This window comes from Mixophyes fleayi, chromosome 9 (assembly GCF_038048845.1).
Source record: "Mixophyes fleayi isolate aMixFle1 chromosome 9, aMixFle1.hap1, whole genome shotgun sequence".
Taxonomy (NCBI): Eukaryota; Metazoa; Chordata; class Amphibia; order Anura; family Limnodynastidae; genus Mixophyes; species Mixophyes fleayi.
In genome coordinates this window covers 23,488,951-23,515,744 of record NC_134410.1, presented here as the reverse complement: position 1 = coordinate 23,515,744, position 26,794 = coordinate 23,488,951, and the positions used below count along the sequence as shown (strand labels likewise).

General features: G+C 38.4%; 1 protein-coding gene across 1 annotated transcript in view; it reads right to left on the bottom strand.

Moving 5' to 3' along the window:
• LOC142102223 (cytochrome P450 2G1-like) overlaps positions 1-26,794 on the bottom strand; it is a 30,235-nt gene that overhangs the window by 766 nt on the left and 2,675 nt on the right. Inside the window, exons 2-8 of the mRNA XM_075186941.1 lie at positions 22,732-22,894; positions 11,413-11,565; positions 8,823-8,983; positions 8,129-8,305; positions 6,836-6,977; positions 5,239-5,426; positions 532-673 (exon numbers count right to left, since the gene is read on the bottom strand). Coding sequence (XP_075043042.1) covers positions 532-673; positions 5,239-5,426; positions 6,836-6,977; positions 8,129-8,305; positions 8,823-8,983; positions 11,413-11,565; positions 22,732-22,894 — 1,126 coding nt within the window. The remainder of the gene's footprint in view (positions 1-531; positions 674-5,238; positions 5,427-6,835; positions 6,978-8,128; positions 8,306-8,822; positions 8,984-11,412; positions 11,566-22,731; positions 22,895-26,794) is intronic.

Below are 26,794 nucleotides of genomic sequence, written 5' to 3'. Positions count from 1 at the left end.
AAGTGCAGACAGGATCATGTAATCCATGACAGCCAATTAGATGTATTTGGGCTCATTAACCAACATTAAATCTAACTGCAAGTTTGACACTGACACTGTACTATATCAATCAGACACTTGCTCTCTCTGTTGACACTGTGACAAGCCTGGGTTGCATTACTTGCAGGCAGTCGTGTTGTATTTTTCTGACCTGCGCATAAGTGGGCTGATTCAGGTCAGTGATGGCGCAGAAGGCAGGAACTATATTTCTACTAACTAATGAGGACTAATTTACTTTCAATGAATTGACTTAATTTTACATTTTAAAAAACTTCAACTCTGCAGAGATTGGGAAAACAAGCACAAATATGATTAACATGTTATATATATGGACACAAGTATATAATTAAGTTTTAGTGGCAGAGGCTCCAACAAATTAGTTGCTTTTGGGTCTCCATAAAGTTTTCAGTAACCTGGCCCTGCACCATGTAAAATTAATTTACCTGAAAGTGACATATACTCTATAAGTCTTATAGATATGGTGTTATGTACCTGCAGCTAGAGGCATGAAGGCATTATTCTTCTGAAATTCTCCCCTCTCGTTGAGAAAATTTTCGGGGTTGAATTCTGTGGGATACTTAAAACAGGTCGGATCTTTCAGCACAGAGGTCAGCATTGGATAAATATTAGTATCCTGGAGACATCAAAAATTCCACTGTGAGAGCAACAAAAATACTTCACAAAAATATGTATGAATAAATGAATTAGTTTTAGAAAATAGAAATAACTAAACATAACTTAAATAAAACATACCTAAAGCTTCTACATTTTATTTTTATGTGCTTATCAGATAGTGTATTATGCACTATATAATAAGATGGGATTCCTCTATTCCCCTGATTGCCAGGGAGAGAGCATGTAATTTAACAAGTTGATAGCAGGACTATAAAGCAGATTTGGGCTTTTCAGTGTACACTATGCTCTCTCTGGCCCAGCTTTTTCTGTAACTCACAGCTCTCTTGGTCCGAAAGCTTCTCAAATAAGGAGCTCTCATTACTAAATGCTCTCTCTACCTGTTTAACATTATGGAAATAAAAAGCAAGTCGTGTACTATTTAATATGCCGTAAAATATTATTTTTTTTGTGATGCTTTTTCTTTTTTAAATCTCTTTTTTTTCACACTTTGGTCAATAAACCGCATTGTATAAACATAGCCGATGAATAATACATTACAGTGTAAAATTGGTTCTTCTATACGTCTTGACAAGAGAATTAGCTATGACAAAGTGGGTTTTCAATAATGCTGTGAAAGATAAAGGGATATGAAAAGGACAAGAAGAAACAAAATAGGAAAAATGTGCAAGGGTGGGGCTAAAAAAAGAAGGGGGATGGATCGGTGGGGGGAAGGAAGAGGTGGGAATCCTTGTTTACAAGGATTGACGGTGAGAGCCATGAATTCTGTAACATGGGGTCCATGTCTTGTGAAATTTGAGAAGTGTGTCGTTAAGGAGGGCTGTGATGTACTCAATGGATGAAATGTGCCATAGTCTATTTATCAACTCCTGCTTGGTAGAAGAAAGCGCCTTTTTCCAAGCTCGGGCTATCAGTAGTTTATATGCCTGGCTAACCTGTTGTATCAAAAAGTCTGCCGGTTTGCTTATAGATAGGGCGGCTTTGTTGAGCAAAAATTTTGCGGGTCCTTAGGGAGATGAATCGCTTTGAGTTGGTGGAGAAGGGTCAGATCCCAGAATGATTGGATAATGGGGCAGTCCCACCATATATGTAATTGAGTACCACAGCCACTCAAGCACTTATTTGACGTGGTTGGGAAAATTTGATGGAACTTGGTTGGAACTAGGTAACATCTCAAGTACACTTTATAAGCCGTTTCCCTTACATTCGCATTAATGGGCACCTTAGCCACACGTTTCTGGATTGCTAACCATCCCTCGCCATCCAGGGCCAGCCCAAGGTCTCTCTACCATGCCTCTTTATGGGGGTCCATGGGGAGGTAAGTCCAGTGTCAGTAAAGGACTGATATATTCCCTCTGTGACCTCTCGAGTAAATACAATAACACTCAAAGGGGGGAATTCAAATCGGCCTGGAATAACGTAAAGGTAATATTATTACTGTTAATACTGTCATTTTAACCCGTACTTCTGCTAGCTGAGCAGCGAGCAAAAATCAGAGTTACAGATTACCGTACTGGCGGTAATAATGCGCACTATTATCATATAAATGGTATTAGTGCGCAGGTCGCAATACTTTCGCGAGTAACAAGGCCAATTGAATTCCCCACAAAGGGTGTAAGTTAAGTAAGTGATTGGGAGTAGATAAAACTTCAAATCTGTAAATACGAAAAGGCCAGGGACCATATAAGACCTTTAAAACCTGTCTCCACTTATCGCAGTGATAGAACTGCAATTAAGTGTTCCACAAGGATGCGCCCCCCTATCAAATGTAAATCTGCAGTGCAAAATGGTTTTGCCCAGGTGTAAAATTGCACTGTCTAGCTAGACTATATTTTCACTATTTTTCCCTACAGATTTTACACCCTGACCAACAAAACACATTTTTATACTTATTATTACATTGATATTACCTATCTAGGTATAGAAATACACAGACAATTCATTGTGACATCAACCAATATATATGTTAAAATGCTACAACTGGAAAATGGACATGTCTTGCCACATCTGAAAGAGAGTCAATGCTTGCGCATTGCCAAGAAGGGCTTGCACAAACTCTTCAGTCTTTCATACAGTAAGAAAAGAAAATATATCAAAGAAATCAACGTGTCAGTGTATTTATAAAAATCTTATGTCAGGGGAATTAAATATAAAAATAAATTTTCAGCAAACTGTAAAAAAAAGTTCCTCTTACAAAAAGAGATGTTTTGTACCACTAATCCTAGAAAAGCTATTTTGATGCAAGTGATGCAGATGTTTTGCTGTTTTAAAGGGTATAGAGCCACTCAATTCTGCAACTTGCAACTTATGGACATAAAATGGTGTGAGCATAGTTAAATGCCCTATAGTACATACACCTAATTATAATCCGCCAGAATATTGGCAGTAGAAGCTTGGCCAGTAGTTAGAACGATCACATTTTGACATAAAAATTATTTACTTGCCAAATTCTAGTGTATTGTCTGAACATTTGTTCTGTATTGTCAGTGGAATTTCAGCTGAAAAGCAAAATCAGTTATTCCCAAAATTGTGTAAATAAATTGACAGTGGACAACTCTTAAATTTACCCCTCAACCCTTGTGCAAGATTTACAAAAAGGGTCTATTTACCATTAGTTGCATTTTTTGCCCCATTAATTATTATCTGACATCGCAGTGGTGACAGATGAACTAACGGGGCAATTTACTAATATAGTCATCATTGTCATTATCATCAACATTTATTTATACAGCGCCAGCAAATTCCGTAGCACTTTACAATTGGGAACAAACAGTAATAAAACAATACTGGGTAATACATACAGACATAGAGGTAAGAGGGCCCTGCTCAAAAACTTACAATCTATAGGTCAAGTCGGGACATCGTGTCCTATAGGAGGCTGTCCCGGTGATCACATTTTTGCTACAGAGAACTCCGGGTTCTGATCCGGAGTCTTTGCTGTGAATGCACAACCTAGGTCATTTACCTTACATAACGGAAGGGAGAGCAGGAGAGCTGCTGGAGAGTGATCCAAAGATCCCTGTGATGCTCTCCACATAGGATTGGATGGCTAATGTCATCTGAAGATGACATTAGCCATAGGGGTCAAGTTCGAAAAGCTAAGCTTTTCGGAGCTTCATAAATTTGCCCAGAATGCAGTCTCAATTGAATATTATGGGGACTACTGGAATGTACGGTACTTTGACTAATGCAGTAGATATCTCTGATAACTCCTGAATTAGGCATTTGTTAGGCATTTGTTGGCCACTTTACTTAAAAATGCCTAAACCATATGGAATAGGTCGTTTCTGCATGGTTAAGGGCTTGATAAATAGGCCCCTAAGTGTGCTTTGTAGAAAATTTACTGTACCATGTTAGGTGTAACATTATATTACACTAATTTGCAAAAACAAAATATTCTGTAAATATTAGAAACTAAGCCCCATACTAAATGAAAAAGAAAACCTAAATGGAAATTCATTACAAACTAGACAAACTAGACTACAGTAAAACTTGCTGCTTGCTATATAGATATAATGACCTTTCAACACAATTGTTATAATACTGTGCAATATACTCCATATTTTATAAAAGCAATTTCATTGCTGGTTACATTATTTTTACTCCTTCAGCATAACTGTGAGAGAATGGAGCAGCATACCCTTGAATTCAATTTACCTTAATAATTACAATGCAATCACGGTGCAAATCTGATACATTTTATATTAATATTTTTGAAAGCAGCACGGTGGCTTAGTGTTTAGCACTTCTGCCTCACAGCACTGGGGTTATGAGTTTGATTCCCGACCTTGGCCTTATCGGTGTGGAGTTTGTATGTTCTCCCCGTATTTTGCGTGGGTTTCCTCCGGGTGCTCCGGTTTCCTCCCACACTCCAAAAACATAATAGCAGGTTAATTGGCTGCTATCAGAATTGACCTTAGTCTCTCTCTCTCTGTCTTTGTGTATGTTAGGGAATTTAGACTGTAAGCTCCAATGGGGCAGGGACTGATGTGAATGAGTTCTCAGTACAGCGCTGCGGATTTAGTGGCGCTATATAAATAACATGATGATGATGATGATGATAATGATTTACGGGTAAATCTAATAGACAATATTAAAAGTTTTGCTCATTTTAAAAGTTTTATCATTTGAATGAAAAATAGACGGGTGCAGATAGAAATAATAGAGATTGATTACTACAATAAATCATATATTGTAACCGATGATATATTACAGTTGCATTTGAGTCACTTTTTTCATTCTTCTTTTTTGCTATTATTTTAATATCCAATATTCTCACAATTAATTGATTATAAGGAGCACCAGTACAGAGTATTAAGATTTTGTAAAAATTTCCTGGTGCATCGCATGAAAATAGCCATCACTCTTTTTCTCTTCTTCAAAATAGCTGTTGACTTCGTGGTTATGAACAATTGCACCCCCATATAGAAATTAATTCATATATCTAATAATCACAAAATAAGGGGTAAGGCCTATGATTCACATAAAACAATAACCAGTGCAGCTGGAACCCTTCTTTGCATTGTATATTAGATCTTACAATTACATCCATCTAGAGACATGTACCTTTGGTAACGTGTATCCATTTAGCTTGACCTCTTTTAATGTTTTCCGTGGCACACCCATCGGAATCAAGTCTATGAATCTTTGCATTTCATGGATCATTGCTTCTGTGTAAGGCATGTAGTTCCTATCTTGTATGGTTGGGCTGTGATTTCGGCCAATGACGTGGTCAATTTCCTCATACACTTTTGCTGCAGAACAGAAAAATAATACAGCAAAAATAATGATAATATCCACCCAATCCATGGACCCTGCTCCCCCTGAGGCTTCCTTTCTGCTTTCAAAAGAGTAGAGTGGAGGCCTCTTTTGATGCATTTGCCAGACTGTGAATGCTCAGAAAGTCCCATGTCTTGCTCTTTTGAGTACAGAGCTGGGAGTCAGGGATGGTCTGGCAGCATTGCATTGCCCTTACACAAATGTTGCTATGGAACCCAATGATGTACTGTTCCACAGAGCATGGAAAGAGACAAACCACAGCACAGAGGTCTTGGGTTCAAACCCCTGCAGAACTCCATGTGAGCTTTGTTTGAAAATCTCCCTATTGCTACTTATTACTCTAGATTGGTAATTTTTAAACTAAACTGGCAACCAAATCTAATTGCACCGGATTGGACAGGGCACAAAATTCTGTTTGCCTAAGATTGCAGTTGTTATCCATTCATTCGGCTGTCCCACTGAACCTGGATCACTCAGTTTGCTTTATATGAATGTTGTACTGGCTAGTAGACATATCCCCTGTGCTTTTATTCATACAAATAGTCATGATATTGTAGTGATAATTAATTTTAGCCAGAATTATATATAAATCTTTTATTTTTTTAAAAACAGGGAAGGTCATTTAAAAAGACATTTTGTAGGTAAGAAAAAGTTATTTTTAATGTCAATGTGTTAAATTTAATGCAATATGTTAAAAAATAATTTTTCATTGTAAATTCAGTTTTCTAACAAAACCACATACTATAATAATTTCCTATGGATAAACTTCCTACAATTAATTTTGCTAGTTTATTGAGAACCCCAGGAAGGACCAAGAAGGACCTGAAGAAGTACGAGCTGTGCGTCCTCTCACATACAGATGTTATGTTAAGTGTGCGTTTCCAAAGATAATTAAATATGCTTTGTCTGATACTCTAAAAAAATATGTATGAATTGTACTTTCTGAAAAGTGCTCACTTTACTTGGTGTTAATTTAATGTTTGGTAGAAATACAATAGGATTTTATGAGAATGCTCATTAAGTACATAGTACATACACTATGCTGAAGGAAAGCACAGGGTTTTGTCCATGGTCTCACTAGAGTTGTTTATCAACTTCAGTGTGTATTAACCACTCAAAGGGGCTGTTTCAATTTGCATTTTTCTGCTCACCTCTATAGGATGTGAAGGAAACTTAGTGGATATTTATGTAAACTCTGCGGACTCTTCCAGAAACACATTGCGTCACCTCGAACCGAATTGAATCTGCCCCAAACTATGGTTAGTTGATCTGCATTAATATGCAGTAATTAAAATTCTATCTACTGTTCTGAAATGACTATTAACTAGTAATCAAAAAGATGATGGGAAACTTGAAAAAAGAAGAAATTTAGTACCTCACTCACCAAGGACATCAGGGTATTTCAGGAGAATTAAAAGAGAATAGTTAAGTGTTGTGCCAACGGTCTCTACCCCAGCAAAGAAGATTTGCATGGTGGATGCCAGCAAATTCTTCATGTTAAATTCACTCTTTGAGTTACTTTTCTCCTGGGGTGGTAAAGAGAATGCATTGATGAATAGAATTGAATTCATGAAATAGCTCTATTATCTTTCTCAGTTAATCTCTGTCTGTGCCCAAACATACTGTAAATATTAAGTACTTTATGCCCTTTATGATGTATTCTTGAAGGCTTAACATACATCTTGGAACAAATAACCCATCCAATTGCTCCATATGATCCTTAATATTTAATATGAGTTCTACAAACAGTTACTATTAGTGCATATAATTCTCTCTTATAAGAGTAGATAGATCTTGTACCATTTTATGGGTCCACCAAGGATCAAGGTTCTTCTCTATTTTATTAATATATTTCTGAAGGTGAGGTCTTCAAAACCGCATGCAAAACATTATGGGAGTCTAACTAGCGATATGTACAGTGGAATCAAGACTTCTTTTATCCTGCTATTAAAACCTCAGTATTCTGCTACTTGTTAAAGTGATCTCCTCTCATCGTTAGCCTCTATACTTTTTACAAAAACCTTTACCAAATCACTTTTTTGGACAGGGATTAAAATACACATTTTCTAAAGTCTATTTTATTCTTTTTACATTGTCTGTTCATTGGGTGCTATAAGTTATGGAATAGTGATTTACATCTATATAATGGCCCCCAAAAACTTTTACATTTTATTCATTTAATTCCCCCACAGAACCCCATGAAATTTATTTTGATGATGTGCTCCAGGACATATTATTATTATTATTATCATTTATTTGTTGGGCGCCACAGGGTTTTCGCAGCGCCTTACATAATACGAACAGTAGACCATACAGGGTAAACATCACAGAACAATAAACACTAAGTACCAATGCTACGGAAACTCCGGGCAGACATATGGAGTGAGGGCGGAGCAGAAGAGTCGGTATGAGGACAGGAGGGGAGAGGGGCCCTGCTCATACGAGCTTACATCCTAAGGGAGGGAAGACAAAACAGGCACGAAGGGAGGCAGTGATGCAATGGAGAAAAAGGGACCAGGGGAGAGGAGGGAGAACAAGCAGAGTGGATGAGGGGTTAAGTGGATGGTTGGTAGGCTTTCAGGAACAGGTGAGTTTTGAGTGCCCGTTTGAAGGAGCACAGATTGGGAGCGAGACGGATGGAGCGAGGGAGGTCATTCCAGTGCATATTTATATTTACCTTTTCCATTTTAATCAGGAAAGCGTCAACATAATCTCTTGGATTATTAGGATCCAAAGTTTTCTGGTTCATTTGCACTCTCTTATCTACGTACTGTTTGAGATTACTTAGAAGATGACAAATCTTATGGTGACGCCCAGGAATAAATCTCATCAGTCCAGGAAACATATCATACACCTGAAAATGGAAATTAATGGTAGCACATTTAAACATTTGTAGAGAGATGAAAGTACAGCTTTAGTAAGCATAAAGGCGACCTTACCCAATTCGCACTTACAAAGGAATCCATGTAAGAAGGAGCAGGAATCACAATCACCTAATGGCTCTGTAGTTCAACAGTTATTTAGGTGTGGATCATCTGCTGGTTAAGGGCTTTGGAATACCATTATGAAATTTCAATGCTACAAAAAGGAACGTGAGCTCTAAAACTTTTGTCATAAGCTGTTGCAGCACAGGGTTTGCATCTATCTTACCAAACTGTGACTGCTGGTGCTGGAGGGTAGATGGGGCAGGAGGTATTACTTTATTATTATTAAAACAGACATTTAATGTCAGTCTTCATAATCAGAAGATGCCAACTCTGCATCAGGTCAAAGTGTGCGAGTGTAACACACCCGGCTGTACTTAGCATCTCAAGCAAGCACCAGTTTTTTGCCATATATGCAAATATTATATAAAATAGTTTCATTTTTACCTGTCCCCAGGCTGAGCTGATAATCACAAATGATTCATATATGCAAGACACAACAGTGCCTATGTCCTTGTCCTCATACTCATGGCGATTTCCGAACATGATGGAGAAGATAATGTTGCAAACGGCTCTGCTAAGATACTGATGAGGGTCAGTGAATGATTCTAGAAAGTATGTATAAAATGTAAAAGTTCTATTCTTTAAACCTCAATGCCATATTGTCAGTTACTGCAATTCTATCATATAAATTGCATTAAATAAGTTATTAGTACAGTAATAGAAAGAACAGCCTATTAAACCAAATGTATGTGCTTTTTTAAACAAACCTTAAGAAAATATAACTTAGAAGAAAATGGCAACCTGCAGACCTTAGGGGAATATAAATGCACTAAAATTATTTATCAATGTAAATGAATGAGCTAGGTCTTCATTATGGGAGATTTCAACTACACAGATATAATTATTAGTACTGAAACTAATGTTTTGTCAAAGGAAGCAGATTATCGTCTTCCTTAAAAGACAACTGGAGGGGGAGTTGTATTGGACTTGGTATTTTCCAATAATAACATATCAAACATATCAAATATACAAGTAAATACCCAGATAGGGTATAGTGACTATGACTTGATAATACTTGGCTTTTGTTTTGGTGAAATGTTTTGTAAAGGTTCTTCAGTACACAAAGCATGGAAAATTAAATAGCATCAGAGAAGTATTATACTTGTATTTTATCATCTCAAATAAAAACAGAGGTCAAATAATATTTAATTGGAAGCCAAATTGGACATTTTTTTTTATAAATAAAGAGAAACCAATGTGGTAGGATAAGAAAGTAGTAAAAATGTTCTATAGAAAAGGGAAAACAATTATATTGTTACAACAAGTAAATACAAAAAATGCAATAAAATGTGTACAAATGAAATTAGTTCAGCAAAGATAGAAACTGAAAATCCTTGTCCTAAATAAAGCAACTCTAGTCTCAACACAAATATAGTTATGTAAAAAACAAAACAGAAGTGCCAAAAAGCGCGAAGCTGCCTACTGTATTGGTTTTTTATTACATTGTGTACACTTTTTATGCACTTTAGTTATTCTAGGACTGTTGTCTTTTTTTAGGTTTGTTTTTCTCACAAATATAGTTATGTTACTAAAAGATAAGTTGGCGCATTGAGTTATTTACACAGTTTAGTATGGTGCTTTAGACACTGTTGCTATATGAAGCATTTTTGTGTCATATTCAAGGGTAATAAAAATATACATCCCTGCCTAGATGATATTAAGGCTTTGGTGAAAAACACTAGAAGGGAGACAGTAAATATAGCAATGTGTTTAGTAAAAGATTTATGAGGACATGTAACCAATAAAGTAGTCATCTAAATGTGCAAAATGGATTTACATATCATTGGTTTATTACAGGAAGAAGGTCAGCTATATACATTGATAAACTTTTATTATTGATAAAGCAGCTGCCAAAAAAGGCCTCTACCAGAATGTTCTAACAGAGTTATGTTTAATAAAAGATTGATGTTATTTAATATTCTTTGGTCCTCCTTAATAACTAGAAATAGTAGAAATTTCTGAACAAAAATTTGACATTTGAAGAGTTCAAAATTGCTAGAACCAGCTTGAACATCGTCAAACTGATTCAACTTTCTCAAATTTTGCTTGCTTATTTTAATGATCTAAAATGTGAGAAATTACAGCAAATTTTTGTACTGAGAATAGATTTGTGGCCTGTTGTAGCACTTTCGTTAATAACCATGCCATTACATCAACACTTGCGGAAGGTAGAATTGAGAGGTGGAGAACCTTACTAATAGAGAATGGAAGGGTTGAAATATGCAGAAGTAATGAAAGACTAATGATGTTTGTTTAATTTGGAAATGGGCATTTTAAAGGGCCGATGTGATAAAAATGTTTAAGTATAACTAAAATCAAAAGTTTGAACTAACTGATGGAGGAGCTGGGAAGGTCTAGAATGCTGCTTGCTAAGTTTGGATCATACGCTCAAGTATGTCTAGTTTTGCCGTGAGGTGCTGAAGCAAGATTTCATTTTATAGGATGGGATCATTTAAATGAGATAAGGGGTTGGGCAAGACACATTTACAGGGGTCGTCCTTGCTTTGTACAATTCATACAGACCTGTTATTCCATCAATATCATATTTAATTTAAGACATAAATGAGGTTAAACTTGATGTCCAGCAGTATCCACTGATTGGCTAGACTCACATCTCTTACCATTGGTTCTGGAGATGGACAGGTGAACCGTGTTGCAGAGGAAAAATGCATTGGCCTGAACTAGTGATATTTGCCTTACCATGCTTAATAGTATAGTAATTGTGCTGCAGTATGCTTTTCGAAGTGTAACCACTTTGCTGGCACCTAGTGAAAAGCCTTTGCTGAGATGAAAATGTGTAATGGAAGTGAAAAAGAACAAAATAATGTCCTAATGATCTTTTATGCCAGCTGAATCAAAATACAATTACAGTGGCAAAAGTTAAAGAATTTTTACTCAAAATGCAGATAATTGGCACACAATAATTTCTTTTTTTTACCCATGTACCGTCTAGTTGTGTTCCTTCTGTACTAACCTTGGGTCTTCTTTAACTCTTCCACAAGGCAACAAGACTCCTCCTGAATGCGAACTTCAATGCTCCTTTTCCCAAAGCCAAAATCCCGCAAACAGGAGACAGAAAACCGACGGAGCTCCTTCCACCTCTGTATGTCATAGGTAAAAATTAGACCTGTGGAGAGCAAAATAAGTCACACTGTTTACTTTTAGCTGTGTGATCTGGAAATTATAGTGTTAAAAATGTGACTTGCTAAGAAAATCCAGCAGACTGTGAATGCAGCCCTTCCGGGTGCAGTCCTCATATGGATCTTTTAACTTTGTACTTTCCAGATTACTTAATTTAGAATGAACATTAATGCAGATTGTGTTACCCATATCAGTCATCAATGGAGGTAATTTACAATGGAGCAGAGTGGCTCAGCGCAATAGCATTTTTTATACTACATCTGGCTTTGAAGACTCTGTGGAGGCACACAGTATTGTTCTGGAAGACATGCTGATCAGGGCAGATTGAGGCATCCCATATGTATGATGATTTAGTAGTAGGTGTTGTCTGTGCTCAAAACATATTTGTCCAATATCCACAAGCTGTGGAGATTGGACAAGTTTGAAAGTGCTCCTATCTTTGTGAACTGGCTAAAAAAAATGCAAAAAGAGAGACCCATATGTGACATATGCGCTCCCCACCCCTTGTCATGTATGCCCTCCACTATTCTCCTGTTTGACAAGTGCCCCAAGCCCACCCCCTACAGGTTCCTACCTGCTGCAGTATCCAATGAAGGGGGTCACTGGTCTTCACAGCAACTCCCACCTCTGCTGCTTCATGTGGGGAGGAATTCAGAATATTGATGATGTCAAAGGTACTTTGTACAAACCACTCACATCATGGAGCAACATCATATATTCAGCACACTGACCACTCCTAAATTGGACACTGCAACAGGGCGAGAGCTGCTAGTAGGGTCCAATTGGTCTATGACCCCACATTACATTAATAGACACCACATTTAATAGAGACCCCATAATAAAATAATAACACCCATGCACTGCTACAATACATGAATAGCCCCCACATCACATTTTTAGCACCCACATTTCATAATTAGCCCCAAACAGCAGTTACATTACTAATATCTAAAGCACCACACAATACATAGATAGCCCCCACATTACATTAGTGGCTTCTGCTAGATCCCACACTATATTAAAATGATGGGAGACCTGGCCCAGGGAAGGGAAGGGGAATTGCAGAGGAATGGTGAGGGTAGGAACAGAGGAGAAAGGAGAAACAGGAGGTGAGGAAAGAGGTGGTGTAGTGGGTAAGGGAAGAATAGGAACAGGAGGGGAAGAGCTAAAGGCAGATCAGTCTCCTGTCCTGACTGGCTATGCATCCTTTCATCTTAGGTATTGTTCACTGGATTCCTGATGTAACATCCAAAAAACTAGGATAGCCCTTACATGACATTTAGAAGAGAATGCAAATTGTAATTTGGCAAAGTCAGTGAAGAAAATACAGTTGCATGACATAGAGCAGGTACAGTTATAGACTGTGTATGAAGTTCCACCTAGCTGCCACTTTGTGATGATGTTGTGCCATAAAGCAAAGTGAATCAATTGCAGATATGTATGCTGTATTCTTGATGAATTGGGAATGTACAGCTATCAAAAATGTTGTACATGCAGGTGTGCTAGTAGAGTTCTGCAAACAACTTGAGAGATGTTAGGTAAGTGTAGACAATATTGATATGCACTACAGACCTAGGTGCAGGAGTGGGGGAGAATATAGATTTGTCACTAACACACTTGTAAAGTAGTGCTTACTGTGCAATGAACATCTCCTTCTAGAATCCGGAGTAAGTTCCAGTGAGGTCGGGAAGAAGGTCTGATGACAGAGGGGAGGAGTGTATGATTGTCTCTCGATGGACTCTGATAGCGAAGGGTATCTAAAGGGTCTCCATTGCTGGCTTCCGTGATATGAAGGGAGTATATAGCTTATGTGGCTCTGAAAGATGTTGGCTCCCCACACTAAAGGGCCAGCGATTTAGACTTCAAATGATTGCCGGCGGGCAGATTTTGTATGATGCAAGCCAAATAGATGAGTCTGAGGGGCAGCAGAATTGGGTCAGGTTCCCATTACTAGCCAATATCTGGTCATTTGGCCAACCCAAGATTAGCAGAAAAGCCTCTGGTCCATTGGAGAGGGAGATAGACCCAAGGCTAATAGTCAGGTCAGTCTTGAAACCCGGTTTTCATCCCCAAAGTGTCCTGGCACTCAATAGTCCATATGTGATTTAGGCGTATTTATGGGAGAGATCCTATTGATAGGAATTTTGATAGATATGTGAGAGAGATTTGACAATGGACGTCTGAGCACTTCAATAAGTAGGCAATGCCCCTGAGGATATTGTATTTTAACAGTAACTTTATACAGTTACCTGTAGTTAATACAGGGACATAACGTACAGTGTTTTTTTCTCAAAAAAAATGAAGCCTGCTCCAGCCAAATAGGTTGAAGTTTGGATAAAAAAACAGAACAAGATAATACTGTGTATGACAGGGCATGCTGGTGCTCATAGTTTTACAAGTGCTATTATGCTCTGGAAGCGATGGGTATGCTGACACTTGTAGTCCTACAAGCACCATTATTTCCAAGCAGTTTATGTGTGCCAGGGCTTTATGGGACCAGTAGTGCCACTCATTTTAAAAATAAAAACATTATTACCCCAACAACCACCAACTAGAAGTAGGAGGAGTCCTAGTACTTTCAGCACGGGGTAGAGGCACATTCCCCTAGTGGAGCTATTTCTCCCTATAACAGGTGGCCCCATGCTAAGGGTTTCCCAGTTATATTGTGACCAGCCCAGCCTGTCATAGCCTGGTGATAGTTGCAGGTTTGCATTGGGACCCCACTGCAAATAAATAATGGTGATGATGATGATGATGGTGGGGGACAGTTTTTAAAATGTATTTACATTTTTATTTTAACTCCAAAGGTTCATGCTGCTGTTGATCATCATCAGCTGTAGCATGTTTATTTTGCACCAGGGGACCAGCTGCCAGGTATGTCTGCTGATATGTACTCCGCTGATTTAGTCGAAATTATGTGAACCCACCATTACTGTACTTGGCCTGTGCTCGCTCATCCCATCCCTCAGCCATTTTGCCTCTTTAAGTGTAAGGAGTCATAACTGTAAGATATAGCTAAATCTGCATACAGATGTAGGTATACGCATCTTTGGTGCACAGAATGGAAATGTATATTTTACTATAAAAAAGGACTTATAACCAACACTACACAATGCCCTAGGCTTCTAATGAGCATCATGCAATTGTGCTTATCTTCATGTTAAACTTTTGCACTGAATTCATACGATTGTCATTTAGTATGCAACTTGTGTACTTCTGTTGCAATCACTTTACATTATGTGAGGGCAAGTTTCTCTTTTTCTATGTGTTATCCATTGCTTTACTGGCCTTTCAGTTATAAGAACAATTAATAAACATGCCAAGTGACTTTTCCTTTTTTTTTACCTAGGGTCTATGTGAGTCAACACCAGCGGTGGTAGTCATTATTCCGATGATGGGAATTCTGACAATAGGTATAGCGACTAAAAAATGCCCGACATGGAGGAAATACAGACTTACCATAAAACACCCACACAACATGTCCGACACGCCTGATATAAATTGTGACTGCAGAAAATGCCACCAGTGGGTTTCTCATCACTTAAAATGGCCGCAGTCAGATTGCCGGTTTTAAGAGGGCAATGCCAGGACCTGCCGCCTGTATAATCTAATCTAAGGCTTAGGGTTAGGATAAGGGTTAGGTTTAGGGTGAGGGTTAGGATAAGGGGTTCCAGATAATACAGGCGGCAGGTCCTGGCATTACCCCTATAAAACCAGCAATCTGACTATGGCCATTTTAATGATGAGAATTTCACTGGCGGCATTTTCTGTAACCTTGCAGACGTTGTCAAAAACTGCATCCCTGATGAGAGAATACAGCTAGGACTCCAGGCTCTGCATCCTCTCCCATCCCTGTCCCAATACAAAGTAACGACCATCCAGAGGAAGAAGTGGTATATATAAACATGGCAGAATCTAGCAAGATTATAACATCATTGGAAATCTGAGGTGAGGGGGAAATTACAAGTCAACATAACTTCTGACTCAGATTGGTAAAATCTTGAACTGTCAGATTCAATAGAATCTGAACCGCAGGTCTCTACATGGGATCGTTGGAGCTCTTTGACCTGCTGCATGATGGACTTCATAATAGTGTCCTTGCGACCAAGACTAGACTACATCACAGTATTTACAGGTTCAGTGTAGTTAGTGGTGAGGAGACAGGGTATATTCCAACGTATAACCTTTCTTGTAAGGGGTGCAGAAAGAGCACAAAACAACATGACCACAGAGGAGAGGAACACAGCACAGTAATTAGTGTACTGCAAATATGTACCCAGCAAGTGGTAGCAGGTTTCTGACTGTTCTGGCGTAAATTAACAACACTAGACCTGACACAGGCTTCAGAGAGTTTAACACTTAATTAGACCAACTCACTCTGACTTAAGGACATAAGCCTTTATATCTGATTCTGTCATGATCGTAGATGCAAGCGGTGTATATTTTCAGCAGCGCACAGGCGGCCGCATCACGTGACACGCGATGTGGCCGCGTCAGCGCACAGGCGGCCGCATCACATGACACGCGATGTGGCCACGTCAGCGCACATCGGCCTGTGTGCCCCCGGGCTGAAATTTGCCAGCCTGCCCCTGGTCATGAATAGAGCTACTAAACAATATTGTGTGGCAGTGGCTGATTTAAGGAAGGGGCAGATCTATTAGACTCCCTAAACAATGAATCCCTACCTCACATGTGGCAAATGCTGACACAAAAAGTCATCATCAATAAAGCATAATTAAGCTTGTCGTGTCACCAGTATGAGTGTTTGGGAGAGGGTTGTACACTAATTGTATGACACATACCAGAGCTGATACTGTGAGTACTCTACATTCAGTTGAATATGTTATAATAGTAAGTTAAGTATAAGCTGTTATTGTACCTAGTCTACAATGGAGTTTTTTGACACACGAGTCAGAGGAGTCTCATTCCAGATTTGTACAATGTTATGATTTGGTAACAGTGGTCTTAGCTGAGAACAAAGGAATGATCTCTAAATCAAGTCCTGATATATATTCAGTGCATGGGATATGTCATTAGAGGAGCATATTTCTGATCATATTAGATAGTGGTTACAACAAGGTAATTTTTTCCTTTAGCTATTAACATGTACAGTCACGTTATAAAGGAAGCCAATAATGATTTCCATTACTGAAAAGTTGCGAAATGCATTAACTTACTAGAGACAAAAACTGTTCCAAGTTTTGCAAGCAGCTGCTTGTTTCACACAGCACTTGGAGCGGCCCATGAACATGCCTAGATCTGTCTGTACATTAGGGCACATAGTTAATTTACTCTGGAGCCACAATTTTAGGATGGCCAATAGTATAGGTAATTATTTTATTGCAGTTTAATTTTTATATACTGCAATCTTTTTCATAGAAGTGAATCTATATATTTGCTGCTTGAACGTGCCTCTTAAACATGTTGATGTTGCTTTTTGTGTTAAAAATATAACATAATGTATAAGATATTTGGGATTACAGGACTATATAGCATACTTGCCAACTTTTAAGATTTCTCTGCAGTGAGATCCGGGGGAGAAGTCATGTGACAAGGTGTAGGAGGGAGGCATGGTGACATCGTCGCGTCACCATAACCCCGCCCCCACTATGAATTGCCAAAATTCACAGCATTGAATAGCGAGCGGTGGGGCTTAATGACTTGATTAAGTCCCTCCACCTCCATTCAATTCCTTGAATTTCGGCGAATGCGGGAGCTTTGGCTACTCTTCCGCGAGAACGGGAGGACTTCCCAAAATTTGGGAGCCTCCTGGGAATTCCGGGAGAGTAGATAAGTATGCTATATAGGCACATCCCTGTGCAGCCTATGAGTTCCATCTCACTTCCCAGCAATTGGCAGCTGAGAACACAATACTACAAGAGATTGCATCCAGAGGGTAGAACTCTATCATGTAACTTGCCGATATTCACTGTACTATGTTTGAGGTTAACTGGGTTCTCCAACACGGAGTGGATTCCACCCACCTTGTAAAGATTTCTGTGATAAAAATGAACCAGGTCTAAAGAACTGTAAATGGCCGATGATGGGCCCATCTTGGTCAATAGTCTAAAGGGAGTCATAAATCATGTTAATGTGCATCACCACGGCCACAACATTGTTACATTGACTGCATGTTTGACTTTGATATGGATAATCAATATATACAGAATGGAAGTTGAATAATACAGGCTATGTTATGCTTATATGCTTAGGATGTAATGAGTTAACAATATTAGCTGACATATTAATTTCTATTCTTTTAGCAGAAGTTAGACACATGCTTATGAAGTAATGTATTAATCTAAACCAGTGGTTCCCAAACTTTTGCAGTTCGCGGCACCCTTACAGTCTCCATAATTTTTTAAAGGCACCCCTCCAAAATAATTACCGGGCTGCCCCGTTTTATAAGTATTTGGGTCAAAAAAACGTAATAAGTATTTAGGTCATGACAGAAATACTTATTTAGCAAAAAAAATACACATAAATCCAAGGGAAAATAATATTTTTATAAAATTTTTTCAATTATATTTCTGTCAAAGAATAATTTACAGCTAACTCACACTGTGCCCTCCTTCATCTCCACACACTCTGTACACTCCTTCATCTCCACACACTCTGTGCCCTCCTTCATCTCCACACACTCTGTGCCCTACTTCATCTCCACACACTCTGTGCCCCTGCATCCACACACTCTGTGCCCTATTCATCCACACATTCAGTGCCCTCCTTCATATCCACACACCCTGTGCCCCTGCATCCACACACTCTGTGCCCTCCTTCATATCCACACACTTTGTGCCCCTGCATCCACACACTCTGTGCCCCCTTCATCCACACACTCTGTGTCCTCCTTCATATCAACACTCTCTGTGCCCCTGCATCCACACACTCTGTGCCCTCCTTCATATCCACACACTCTGTGCCCTCCTTTATATCCACACACTCTGTGCCCTCCTTTATATCCACACACTCTGTGCCCTCCTTCATATCCACACACTCTGTGCCCCTTCATCCACACACTCTGTGCTCCCTACATCCACATACTCTGTGCCCTCCTTCATATCCACACACTCTGTGCCCTCCTTCATATCCACACACTCTGTGCCCTCCTTCATATCCACACACTCTGTGCCCTCCTTCATATCCACACACTCTGTGCCCTCCTTCATATCCACACACTCTGTGCCCCTGCATCCACACACTCTGTGCCCCATCCTCCACACACTCTGTGCCGCTTCATCCACACACTCTGTGCCCCTTCATCCACACACTCTGTGCCCCTTCATCTACACACTCTGTGCCCCATTTGCATCCACTCACTCTGCCCCCTTCTCCATTCTTTTGCCCCTCCATTGCTGTTTCCCTTCACCTTCCCCTCCATTTCTTTACTTACCATTTTTGACATTCTTTCTTCTATTTCTTCTGTCTTTACTTCTGTCTTACCAATTCAGTGGTGCCTGGGACCCATCATCCTCTCTCCTGCCGCTTGTAAACTTATAAATGGCAACTGATCTAACAAAATGTACCCACCATGATATTAAAAAGTGAAGCTGCGGTGGGACTACTTGGCACAAGGCATGTTGTAATGAGAAATTGAAAGGAACTTTAGGTGATCTGTAAATGGGGTGGTATTATTGGTTTGAAGTCTGAATTGATGCATTTATCTACGTATTGCTTTTGCAGTTTTAATCTATAAAGGAGATGTAAAATTATTTGAAATTCACCATTGTTTATTTTTTATTTAATGGTCTGTACTGTACCTACAAAATAAAACAGCATATTATAAAAAGCCTTCATCTCTGAGTTTGGTCCATATCAGTTGGAGGTCCCACAGAGATTTTACCTCAACCACTGTACGAAATAGATGGATCAGCTTTTAAATTCTTGAATCAAACTGGTGCACACCTAAAGTAAGAAATTTACTCTTACTATCTGCTCCAAGAATTTAATTAGCAGTTCATGTTTTTGTGCACGCTCTTGTGGTAAATATTCTCATGCAAGTCTTTTCCATAATATAAAAGAACCAGAGTGCTAAATTTTATTACTGTTTTGAAAAATAGCTTATAAATAGTGTATTTTGTATTCCATTTATTCCACATAATAAGTGATTGAGTGACATGATTGTGTGAGTATTTGGTCGACCCTCACGGCGACAGTTCCTGGCAAGGACTCAAGTTACAGGGGAGAGGCTCCGGTTAAACTTACCTGTCTTGGTTCAAAAGGAAAGATTATAAGCGCTGGAGTAAGAGAGAGAATGATGTGTCATAAATACTGTGATGTAACCATGTAAATAAAGGGTATGATCTCTAAACAAATTATCTATACAACAGAACGTAACCTTAAATGAAATAGATGAAGCAACTGTATAAAAATTGCACACAAATTTAATCTGACAAATGGGCTAATAAAAATACTTTAAAATACAAATGAAACCATGTGGAAGGTCCACCTGTGCGAAATGGAATCAGTTGCGCAATTGAGAATGACGTTAATGTCCGTGGACTCTATTATTAAAGATAGTCATCCTCAAAATCAGAATTATAGTGTCTTAAGTAAATAGTCAATTCAGTTTCTGGTTCATTAAGTGACCGGTGGGACAGACCATATATAATTTTGCTGACAACGCCTACTACGGTAAGAGTGAAGGAGAAATCTGTGTGGATTCATGCCCATCATTGGAAGAAGGTAAATTCTCCAAAAATCACAGTTGCTGCATAACATCTTTCAGCAGAACATTTCTTGCAAGAAACGCACTTTATTTAAATTTAGAAAGTTGAACTCAAAATTAAGGAAGTCTTCTCAGAGAAATTCTGGGCATCTTACCAACAAAGTCTGGGCACTTAGCCAGCCGGTATTCTTGAAAGAGGAACAACAAGTGAGTGGTATTTTAACCACTTTGTCGCTTGCCATAATAATGCTGTGACACTCACCAATGTGCAGGGATTCTTACTTAAGGTCAGAAGGCCTAAAGTAATACTCTGTGAAGAGAGAACATCGTCATGGAAAGACAACAGCCAATGATGTGGGAAAGATTGTTTGTTCCAGAATCTGATAAAAGACTATGGGCATGTATATTGATAACGGGGGCTACTGCCGCTCTAATTTTTCTTAGTATTGATATATAAATTGTGACTGCTGTAATTAATGCTGACAAAAATGGTTCCAGTTTCAATGTAAAAGTGAAAGGCGTACAGGTTCCTTTAATGGTGAGAAGGGAGCTTCAAAGAGGTGTTGAGGAGATTGAGATGTCAAACACAGTTTTAGACATGCACAAAAAAATTCCACTAAATTTAAATACAAGTGATTGTTGGGTATGTACTCATTTACCAACTAATGCAGAATCAGGTATACCTTTAGTAGCACATTATGTAACAGAGAGAGACGTAGATGGATTGTATATGTGCTACGCATGGGAATAAAGTCAATGAAACAGTTAATGAGAATGATCATAAGATGTGTAAAAGGACTCCAGGGTTACCAAAAACAGAGATTAAAGTCCCATGGTTAGAAATAACAAGAGAAGGTTGGACAAAGTCCCCTGCTCTTGCGGTAACTGATACAAGTGGTACTCCAAATTTTTGCATAAGATTGAATAATACAAAAAACATTGGAAAAGATATAAAAGTGAAAGGTAGACAAATGGTAGCAAGAATTAATGGCCAAGATATGGGTTATACCAGTTGAGTGGGATCAAAATTTGTGATTAAGTATCCTTCGCGTATTGAAGGTAGTGGTGCATCGAAATGGTTTAATGAGGCAAAGAATGGATCTCTGATTGCAAATGAAACCTTGACTCAAATATACACAAAAAGTTGTGGATATAAGGGCAAGGGGTTTGGAAATATGACAGAAGAGAATAGGCATTTCTTTGTGACGTATTTTGGTCACATATATAATTCAATCAGAAATTTACCTCTACCTAAAGGCTTCTATTGGATTTGTGGAAAAAAAGCATATTCATGGATTCCTATGGGTGCCACAGGGCAAATTGCATTGACTTATGTATTTCCTTTTGTCAGAGTAACTAAGGAGCTAAAACAAAATCTTAGGAACATCCCTATAGATCATGAGCTGGTCCCTAAGGTATGATTTATTTGTCTTGCACGGATAAAAAGAAATTTGTCCGTAGAGAAAGAAAATGTGTTTAGATTCAGTGATGGAGAAAGAACCGCGGGTTCTCTGTTTCCTTTGTGTACCCTTTACTTAATGGAAGCAGCATTGACAAATAATTATAAATGTAATGGATGACATGGTAGGGTAGGATCCGAAGTCAATTAGAACCTGACACCACATAAATTACTGGCATTAAGAACATGTTTTAATGCCACTGTTTGCAAATTTCATGTATGTTTCATATGCACAGTGATTAAGCACATTCAGTTTATGTGATTGCACATTATTTGCAATCACATTTATTTTGCCCTTACCATTTACCTGTCAATCCCCTGAAGTGTGCAAAGTGTAGTTAGTTGATCTGTGTGAAGACACTTAAAGCAAGTAAACCTATAGTTCCTATATTACTCCACTGGGTTCTATCAGCCCAGGGGCTCCACCCATATAGATAGTTGTTTGTTTCAGAAGCCTATAAAAATAAAAGACAATAAAAAAAATGTTTAAAGCAAAAGGGGAGGCATATTGCCTATGCATACCAGATTTTAATTCTGCAGGTTTTAACACTTTGTACAATAAGGCTGCATTGCAACTTCTGAAACTCTCATGTAGGACGCATATGCAGACCCTTCAATATGACCCTCACCATCCAATACAAATTGCCCTGTACCTGAAGCCTCAACCTAATTAACTATTGCAGTTACCTGTACTGAATTAATTAGTTGATGTTTAAGGAAAACATACTGCTCATCAATTGGTTAATTCAACACATGTATCTGCAACAGGTGAAGGGGTCATGTTGGAGGGTCTGCATAGTCATCATGCAAGAGAACTATTTGCAGTGACACTGCAGAATTTATACTTTTGCATCTTCACGTGTGTGACCAGCCAAACAATATAGACAACACTTTAACCCCTGTGGTTTCTGTGTGTATACAGTATATATAGTTAATTAACAGATATAGTTCATATAATAAATGGAAATAGAAAGATTCTTCTTGCAAAATTTAGGTGTTGAGATAAAGAAAGATTCATTACTGACCATAACTCTTGTAAAAAGCGTTCCAGACCGGCATATCCCCTCGATTCAAGTAGTCATCTCCATTGTCTAAATAGACTTCTTTTACTAATTTGTATCCAGTGACCACCACGACCGGAAAGGACCCCAGATAGATTGTAAACACATTACCATATTCCTCACTGAGCTGAATGAGAAAAATAATGAAAATGGGAAATGTTTGCTTAATATATTCCAAGTAATTTCATATTGCTTCAAAATGTATTTTAACAGCAATCAAACATTCTCAAATTATCTAAAGGACTGTATTGTATGGATTGCTGCTTAAAGAAGTATTTGTCACGATCTGCCCCCTGCAGCTCCTGTTTGCCAGGAGCTATGTTGGTCTTTCTGGATATATAGCCTGCAGTACCACTATGCCACCAAAGGGGCCACTGTGGCGCTTGAACTGTTTCCCTTCCTGCTGAGCTAAGCTCGTATTCTCAGGATGATTTACACCTGCCACTACTCCTTAAAAGACAGCCTCGCCCAGCAGTCTGAGCCAGATCTTCAGGTCACTCTACCTGATAGGAAGCAATCCTTTGACTCCTGTTCCTGGTTATACTTACCTGTGTACCCGACCTTGTGGTTTTGCTGTTCATTCCACTGCTGCAGACACAGTTCATCATCTATTCAGTTCCTGAGTTATACACCTGTGTGGATCTCTGTGCTTCTGCTATCTACAGCTCATTGCTTCTCAGTGTAACCTGTTCAGCCTACTTCCACCATTATCTGCTGTCTGCTCTCAAGTGTTTCAGCATTACCTGGCATATGGGAGCATATGCAGGTTTTTCTCTATTGAGCTATCTGAGCTACTATAGGGCAGTTTAATAACCCAATATCTAGCTTTAAATCATTTATATGCAACAGGTGGCACTAGGGCTGCATTCCGCCCTCTGAGCTTTCAGCTACAGCCTCCAGCTCCTTCCTGCTTTAGTGTAAGATTTATTTGATCTAGCCTGTAACACTGTTCAAATGCCTGCTGATATGTTATTACAGATAGGTGTCTCTTTCTTTTTTTAAATGTATTGTTTAAACTTATCTTGGAGATTAAGGGTTATGTGCAGGCTTTTGATGGCTAGAGGGCCGCACCATGTGGCCCCTGGAGTCTATCATATTGCTCTAAATGGAGTACAATACAGTGGCCATGAGAATTAAGTATAAATACTCAAACTGCATGTGTTAAATTATCAATTGTACACTACCCGGTGAAGATACTTTGAATGAGTGACTCAGTGTGATAGTATAATACATAATTTGAATTGTTTTAATTAAACATATGAATTGTGATTAATGGGTATAATGATTGGCGTTCATATGGAGGGTAACTTTACCCACTACCACACAAATAGTATCATATGACTTCCCTTGGCTGGTACAGAGCAGAAAGAAAGTCCACTGATTATAATAGAGCAACATTAATAAAACAAAACTTGCTAGCAATATTACTGCCCGCAATTAGCTTCTATATATGAAAATCACTATTAACTATGAAGAGAACTAGTTATAAGGATTAAGGTTTTTGGGCACAGGTATCCCTTATGAGAGAAAATTTAATTTGGGATCAGAATATGAGACTCTTGTTTGCTAGAGAGAATGAATAATTTTACTAATTAACTGCTCTCTGGTAATTGATAGGTGAATATATTCTGAGAGTGTCATTCATCATCTAGCTATAATATTACAAACATTGTCATGCACTCGCTCCCAGCTGCCGTGACTTTGGGGAGATTGCTGTATGAGGTCACACACGATTCCAGCCTGCAGTCTCTCTCTACCTATTACACAAGTTATAGACCTACTGAATCGCCCCCAAACAGCGCTGATACCCCTACACACTTCAGATTTGCCACCACCTATAGAATATGGGCAAAAGGACCCCCAATATACTGTCCCCCACTGGCACGCAAAGCTTCTAGCTGCTCACAGACTAGCAAGACCCACACCAGCAAACAAAGGATTGACTATTCACACCTCAAGACTGTTACTCAAATGTAAATGCAAGCAAACACTAAGCTTGTTAATCAAATGTATCAAAAAAATCACACACTGGCATTCAAAGGGTTAACTTTGTCGAGCTATATTCTTCTTAACAGGCTAATGGATTCGTTACAGTATCAAGGACGTCACATATTAAATTGTAGGTTTAATATACAAAAGTACAGGGCATTCAGATATAAAGAAAAATAATGAATAAACAATTAATAGATTGACATACACAAGCAAAACAGTTTAAAATAAACGGTGTTACATTCAGAGGGTCACTTACATAAATGGCATACTCTGTGTCATGGGAGATTGACAAGGAAGATGGACAGCTTATCAATGTGAATTGATTTCCCAAAAAGTTTGACAGTTTGTTGTAACTGGTCTCAATTTTTTTTTATTTTTATAACTTTTTATTAGAAACATCTTTTCCCATAGAAAATGCATTACAGAATCTCGAGAGGTTAAACAGAAATAGATAACACGTGTTTACATACAACAGGTTCTCTCGCACTTGGGAGATAAATGTATATTTATCTATCTAATACTGCAAAGATGTTATTTTAATTTTCAAGTTTGAAGGGTATAGGGGGGGGGGGTATACAGGGACCAAAGGGAAGGATGGGGGGGTAAATGATTGGTCTTAGTTTTTAAAGACAGTTCCACACCTGTCCCCGCCCCCTGGGGTTATGTCTGTTATACTTTTTTCAATCACCATTTGCATGTTGCCTGATTTACTACCCAATTTTACTATGTGACCTAACTTTTCTGTGGAGCGTCACACAGACCTAATTTCATTATTAATAAATTCCTTATGATGGAACATACCTAACATGATGGAATTATGACAATGTGACATATCTTTTCCAAAGATATAAGATTATAACTGTTCCCTGATACTGCCAGTACTTGACATTCACAACCCTGGTGTGATTTCTGCTCCTCGGAATAGAGTCGCACACCGATTTCCCAAAATATGAATAATGAAGATATTTTCCTTTGAAGCCCATCTTTCTATATACCTGTATAGGCCTTTAAAATGCTGCCTTGGGCTGCAAAGATGTCCAGCTGTGACCGGCCCCACAAAGTCTATTCAGATGTCCAAAAGCTAACTTGTGTCAGAATATATCTCACTGCAAGTGTTCTTTGAGGCTGCCATAGGTGACACTCCTATTTTCTCACACTGGAATGTGCAAATACGTATACAACAGAGCTGAACTTATCAATGGATTCATTGGATATAACATATTTACACTTCAGTTTTGATTTATCCCTTATTCACCACAATTATGTGATGTGTTAACCCTTATAAATAACTGCAAGTTCTCTATGTTCATGACAAACATATATGAAGTAATAATGTTTTATAGAATCAATATAATAAAATGATTATAAGGTAGAAGATGTATTTAATACATTTTTATTCATTGTGCACTATTGCACCACTTGAGATTTTAGATTTCTCTTAAGTAATACTTAAGCTTGCACGCTGTTCAAAATATTAACTGATAAAGTTTACATATTTTATTAATCATTATTCCTTGGTGGAATCCTGAGTGTCCCGATATATGTACATTGTTTCTTATTTTTCTTTCTCCTTTTACACAGTATACAAGGCAAGTTGGAATGATGCATTAGACAATCTAGCATGCACAATTTTGTAGCTCTTTTGCTCTTGTCCGCGATTTATACTGTGGCTCATATAAACAGCAGGGGCATGCACATACTGAGAATAATTATTCTGATGCCTGCACAAATTTCTAAGTATTTTGTACCTGACATGTTCAGTTTGAAATACATCAGACCTGATTCATCAAGGACCACAGTCAAAAGAGTTTTTTTTTTTAGTGGACATAAATTGCACGCACATAAGCCCGTACTTCAGTACAAGCGGACATGTAGAAACATTGCCATTTGAATATGGGTATAAGTGGGCTCTGCCTGTATGGCACTTGTTGTATGCAGACAGACACAACACACTGCAGGAAACATACAATACATATGTACAATGTACAGTACGATCAGAACAAGCAAAAAAATATTAAATACATTAATAATAACA